Here is a 5943-nt window from a genome sequence, read left to right as displayed (position 1 = left end):
GCCTTGTTTAATATAATTTGATAATTTTGATTGAGCTTTAGGCCAGATTATTCAATAAAACTTCTTTTTTAGTAGTATTCAAAATATATTTATTTTTCGATATTTCGACTTCAATCTGAAGTCATCATCAAGAATACATATGGATATGTATGATCTATTTTGAATACTACTAAAAAAGAAGTTTTATTCAATAATCTGGCCTAAAGCTCAATCGAAATTATCAAATTATGAATTATTAATAACTAAATATTATTTAAACAAAAAGGACGCGTTTCATTCATCCAAAAAGCGATTTGACAGAAGGTAACCGGTACGGGTCATTGTGAATGATAACTAAGTGTGATATCTTCTGCATAGACATCAAAATTCCAAAATGGCTGGATCACCTGATTTGTAATTTACTATGGCTATCTCATTCTGCATCTCTTTCTATCACCCGCTGAAGATATGCGCCGCCATATTGAGCACCCTGTCAAAACGCTAAAAAGTAGCCATATTGAACATCCTGTCAGGCAGTTGACAGATAAGATCCCTGTAAAAAATGTTGGATTACGTGCTCCATTTTCTTCATGTTGGATTACTAACTATACTCCTTTGCAATGTGTTTGCGGACCACCATCAGCCGATCATTGCTCGTTTTTAACGACCGTGATCACGACACGATGACGATCGAACAGAGTTGCCAAAAATAAAATATTGCATACAAATAACTGATAATAAAATTTTACTACCCTTCAAAAAACGCGAGTACTCCATAAATAGTGCAAAGAATACTCCTTTAGGAGTATAGGAGTGTTCCAAAACTAATCTGTATTCATACAAAAAATGTGCTCCAATTAACATTGCGATGTCCTAGGAGAGGAGTAGGTGATCCCACTCTCGCTTTGTTTTTGAGTATTCCATAGAGTACATACGTGAGGGTACTTTCCAAAGTACTTTCACTGTAGTACTCCATGGATAAGGATCACCCACAGAGGATCATATGCCAAAGTACTAAAGAGGAATTGTGTCAGAAAGAATTATCGGAGTGAATTTAATTTAAAATGAAAGTAAATGAAGAGGGGCAATACAACTTTTATATTTTATACTACGAATATTCTTATGTTATTTAGCATTTGCGTGAATAAAGAAACTAGTATTTCTCTATACTATAGTATGTATACATAAAACCAGTGTGTGGATGCATTTTATAAAAGTTGCCATACCTGCAAAAATTGTTGGATTACGTGTTCCATTTTCTTCACGTTGGAGTACTCTAACAATACTCCTTTGCAATGCGTTTGCGGACCACAATGAGCCGATCATTGCTCGTTTTTTAACGACCGTGATCACGACACGATGACGATCGAACAGAGTTGCCAAGAGTAAAATATTTAATACAAATAACTGATAATAAAATTTTACTATGGCAACTCTGATAAAATGCAACCGCGCACCGGTTTTATGTATACATACTATAGTATAGAGAAATATTAGTTTCTTTATTCACGCAAATGCTAAATAACATAAGAATATTCGTAGTATAAAATATAAAAGTTGCATTGCCCCCTTCATTTACTTTCATTTTAAACTAAATCCACTCCGATAATTCTTTCCGACACAATTCCTCTTTAGTACTTTGGCATATGATCCTCTGTGGATGCTCCATGGAGTACTACAGTGAAAGTACTTTGGAAAGTACTCTCACGTATGTACTCTATAGAATACTCACAAACAAATCGAGAGTGGGATCACCTACTCCTCTCCTAGGACATCGCAATGTTAATTGGAGCACATTTTTTGTATGAATACAGATTAGTTTTGGATCAATCCTATACTCCTAAAGGAGTATTCCTTACACTATTTATGGTGTACTCGCGTTTTTTGAAGGGAAAGTGATTAAGACGATAATTGGTGACCAAGTTATCGGTGACGATTAAGTAATCGATTAGGTAACGAGAACCTGCCACTAGGCAAAAATACCGTGAATATTTTGTGGGAACGTGGCGCTATACGTCACGTCGTATAATGAGCATGAACTTTTAAAAAAAAGTCGATTCTACATTTCTAAAAAAAAAATCGATTAAGAATCGAATCGAGATCCAGCTCTAGCAACTATCAAAAATATCAAGATCAGAAAGATCTCTATGGTCTAGTGGTTTGCAAAGATAATGGTGGGGGGGGAACATTTAAAGTAATATGATGGTAATAATATTTTGAGGCTAATTTTAAAGGGGTACGCTTACGTAAATAAAGATTGTGCTAGTTAAAATGGAGGGAGAGTGCATCCACATAAGGCGGTTGACCGAAGGTTCAATGTCATACGGAAATTTTTACTGGGAATTTATAAAAACAAACACTCCCGTTATTGTAACTGGGGTATCTATTAAATGGGAGTGTAGTAATTGGCTACTAAAGCATGGACAGGAGAACAACATTTATTCAAGTGAAATTAATTTTGATTATCTCAAGCAACAGATAGGCGATCGACTCGTAGTTGTTACAAAATGTTCTACTCATGATGAAAGTACTGTCTCAGTTGAAATGCAGTTCCATGAGTTTTTAAACTATTGGAGAAATCAAATATTGAGTTCGAAAGCTGATGTTAATAATGTAACCGCACCTAAAATACTATATTTAAAAGACTGGCATTTAAAAGCGCAATTGCCGAATTATGAGTTTTACAAAGTTCCCCAATATTTTGCTTCGGATTGGCTAAATGAATATCTTGAAGAACACAAGCTTGACGACTATCGATTTGTTTACATGGGACCAAAAAATTCTTGGTAAAATTCTTCTAAAATTCAGATTTTTTTTTTTTTTGAAATAGTTTTATTTAGTGCAGGACTCCTTTGCATATAGACGTGTTCGGATCTTATAGCTGGTCAACAAATATATATGGAAGAAAGAAGTGGATTCTTCTACCACCTGGGGAACAGTTTAAACTGCTTGGCCCACGAGGAAGCCTTCCATGTAATATAAAGGAGGAAATGTTAATTGAAAAAAGTGTGAATTTTCTAATTATATACCAACATGAAAATGAAACACTGTTCGTGCCAAGTGGATGGTATCATCAAGTACTTAATGTTACAGATACCATATCAGTCAACCATAATTGGTTTAATGGAACTAATATTAAGTATATATGGTGCAATATAACGGAAAACCTCCGCAAAGTTATGAACGAGATACTTGAATTCAGGCAATATGTTAATTTTAAAGAAGATTGTCAGCAAATTCTGAAATGCAATTTTGGACTAAATATTTCAGATTTTCTTGAAATTCTGTGTTTCATAGCAAATTCTCGTTTAACTTTGTATATGAAACGATATCGTTCTAAGGATATGTCTGGAAATCGCAAATCAGTTAACTCACATCCTGATAATTTCCATATACATTATGATTTAAAGAGCATCAATATGCTCTCAAAATTTATTGCTCAGGACAAGATAGTTTTTAATTGTTCAACATTGTACGACCGATGTATGAATCTAATAGATATTACCCAAGAAATCTTTTTAGAGCGATAAAATAGCCCTATCCTACCAGAAAGGTCGTTACCATGATACAAAAATTTAAGTAGTTCCACTTGCTTTGAAGTTAACCTCTTGACTTTGCGGGGATAATGACTTTTTAATGAAAATCATGGACCGAAAAATTAAAAACAAATTTATGTGATGGATTTTATCCAAAATAATAAAAATTCCTAAAATATTTAAATAAAAATTGTTTTCTTGTTTGAAAGTTTTAAAAACTTGAACGTTTCTTCGCGAGGAGTGCAGAAAAACGAACAACGGGTCAGTTAAAATTCGATTACTTTCAAGTTACAATCTTATAAATTCATTAAATAAGTTACAGAAGAGCGCAACCCTAACATAGTCTCCTTTAAAACTAGATCGGCCGATCGGCCCATACAAGAACTCTAGCAAGTTTGCAAAGGAACAAAATATCTTAAAACCGGATCCAATGTAGACAAGGCTCTGCTTGAAAAGAAGTTACAATTGGTTCAATGGGGATGATATCCCATTCCAATACGCCCTAGCACGGTAGCAAAATAATCAAAACTCGGTTCCAAATCTCGGGCACAAGTCCGGAAACTAGCAACAAGAAAGATTACCAAGGGAGACACGAGTCACCATGGCCCAAATTCGCTCTGGACACTGTAACAGGTTAAACTCTTACTTGTCCATAAACAACGCCGATAACCATATTTTCCCCCCAGCGGGTAAGGGGGTAAGAATATACCCGCGGTAGATATGCCTGTGGTAAGAGGCGACTAAAATACCAGATTCAATGGGTGTGTAGCGCAACCCCTCAGGTTGCCAGCGCAATATATAGCTTCTCCAAACTTAATTGTCAACCTCACCTATCCGCGGCGAATCCGGTTTCACAAACAGACGAGGCTCTGGCGACCCCAAGCTCCCCATGGAACTTGGGGGTGGGGAGGGAGGGGATGGCCTGAAGGTTTAATGTGGCCACATAAATCGTTCCCGAGATGGTCGGGCTAGCACCTTAATGGTGCTGTGGTACCGGAGCGTACCGGATCTGTATCCGGCAAAGGACCATCACATCGATAACACTCCCCAAAGCCTTCGTGGAGCAACCTTATCGCAACAACAACAACAACATAACCATATTTTCAATTGTAGTATGAAACTGCTAGTTTCCTTGGACTTCCGTTAGAAGACTTTGATGATAATATTGTTAATAGGTGTCTTCGTACGTTTTTGCCCTTTCACTTGCGTGTCTATAGAGCTAATTATTGCACGTTCGACCCGATTTTTCGCGCACTTACCGAATTTAATAAACTCTCAGGGAGTTTACTTATTGATTTCTCTTTGTCGAGTAGTACGTTCAGGTGCCTTAAATTTATTTTTATATATTTATTTAACTCATTGTTTATCTTTTTTTCATGTTAATTACGTTTATAAGTTGATTATATAGTTTTAATATATTTTAATACCTTTGTATCTAGTCTGTAAGATTCTTTTTTGGTCATATACGGAATAAACTAAACTAAACAACAACAACATTGTGTAGAAAATGTTAAGAAGACTTCAAGGGGTTATGCAATATGTATAAGATGGGCGTGATTCTATAACATCAACTTTTAACAGCGAAACATGAAAATTGTTAATAGTTTAAACTTAATATTCATACTTCTTAAACTTTATTCCTAATACATAAGGCGCTTTCTGAGACTACAAAAAATACATACAAACAAATGTAATAAACGCCCTTGGTGTTGTCTAAGGATATTCAAAAGTCCCCAAATCCATCAAAAATGGAGAAGTTGAACTTACTTCTTTTTTATACCATGGTCGTAAACATGATTCAATTACTAGAGGTTTGTTCTCTAATCACAGCGGAGCTTTGATACTCCCAAGTTTAAAAATCAGGACGGCTTGTTATTACGAAGGAAGAAAAACTGGAACAATTCAATCCCCTTCACGAATTTTGTAGTAGAAAAGTACCTTAAGTAGTATATTAGAGGATTGAGTATCGCACTGCGACCATTGGTCTATTGTGCCTATAGAGTATATTAGTAGTGGTTGTAATTTTGTAAATGTCTACAGGCTTTTGGAAAATTAATCATATTTTACTAAATATTTTGTGAAATGATGAAGAGTTATATCGCTTTTTCATTATTTAAGACCTTGGTTGAAGAAAGGCGTGCTTGAGAATCTTATTCAAATACGCACGCATACAATATATTTTAACATGAGATAGGACGTTTATGAAAAAAATTCAGAAATTGTGCGTTTTCAACCTTATTCTGATATAGTTAGATGAAACAAGTCCTAAAATGGGTCATTTAGTACCATGGTTGAACTATATACATCAGGGATGCACCTTAACGTTAAGCTAATCGTTTAACAAAAAATTTCCACCGTTTCCGTTGAAACACTTCGAAATATTATCGATAAAGAAATTATCAAAATAAATTGTATCTCGTTTTTAACC

The 5943-nt window shown here is 35.1% G+C and overlaps 1 protein-coding gene across 1 annotated transcript; it reads left to right on the top strand.

The window, feature by feature from the left end:
- Positions 1-2123: 2123 nt before the first annotated feature.
- Positions 2124-5003, top strand: JMJD4 (jumonji domain containing 4). Its single transcript, XM_067769792.1, has 2 exons — positions 2124-2765; positions 2825-5003. Exons 1-2 carry the CDS (start codon positions 2251-2253, stop codon positions 3507-3509), a joined length of 1200 nt encoding a protein of 399 aa, XP_067625893.1. The 5' UTR covers positions 2124-2250; the 3' UTR covers positions 3510-5003.
- The last annotated feature ends 940 nt before the right edge of the window (positions 5004-5943 follow it).

This window comes from Eurosta solidaginis, chromosome 2 (genome assembly GCF_040869045.1).
Source record: "Eurosta solidaginis isolate ZX-2024a chromosome 2, ASM4086904v1, whole genome shotgun sequence".
NCBI classification, from domain to species: domain Eukaryota; kingdom Metazoa; phylum Arthropoda; class Insecta; order Diptera; family Tephritidae; genus Eurosta; species Eurosta solidaginis.
This window is presented reverse-complemented; position numbering and strand designations above follow the sequence as displayed.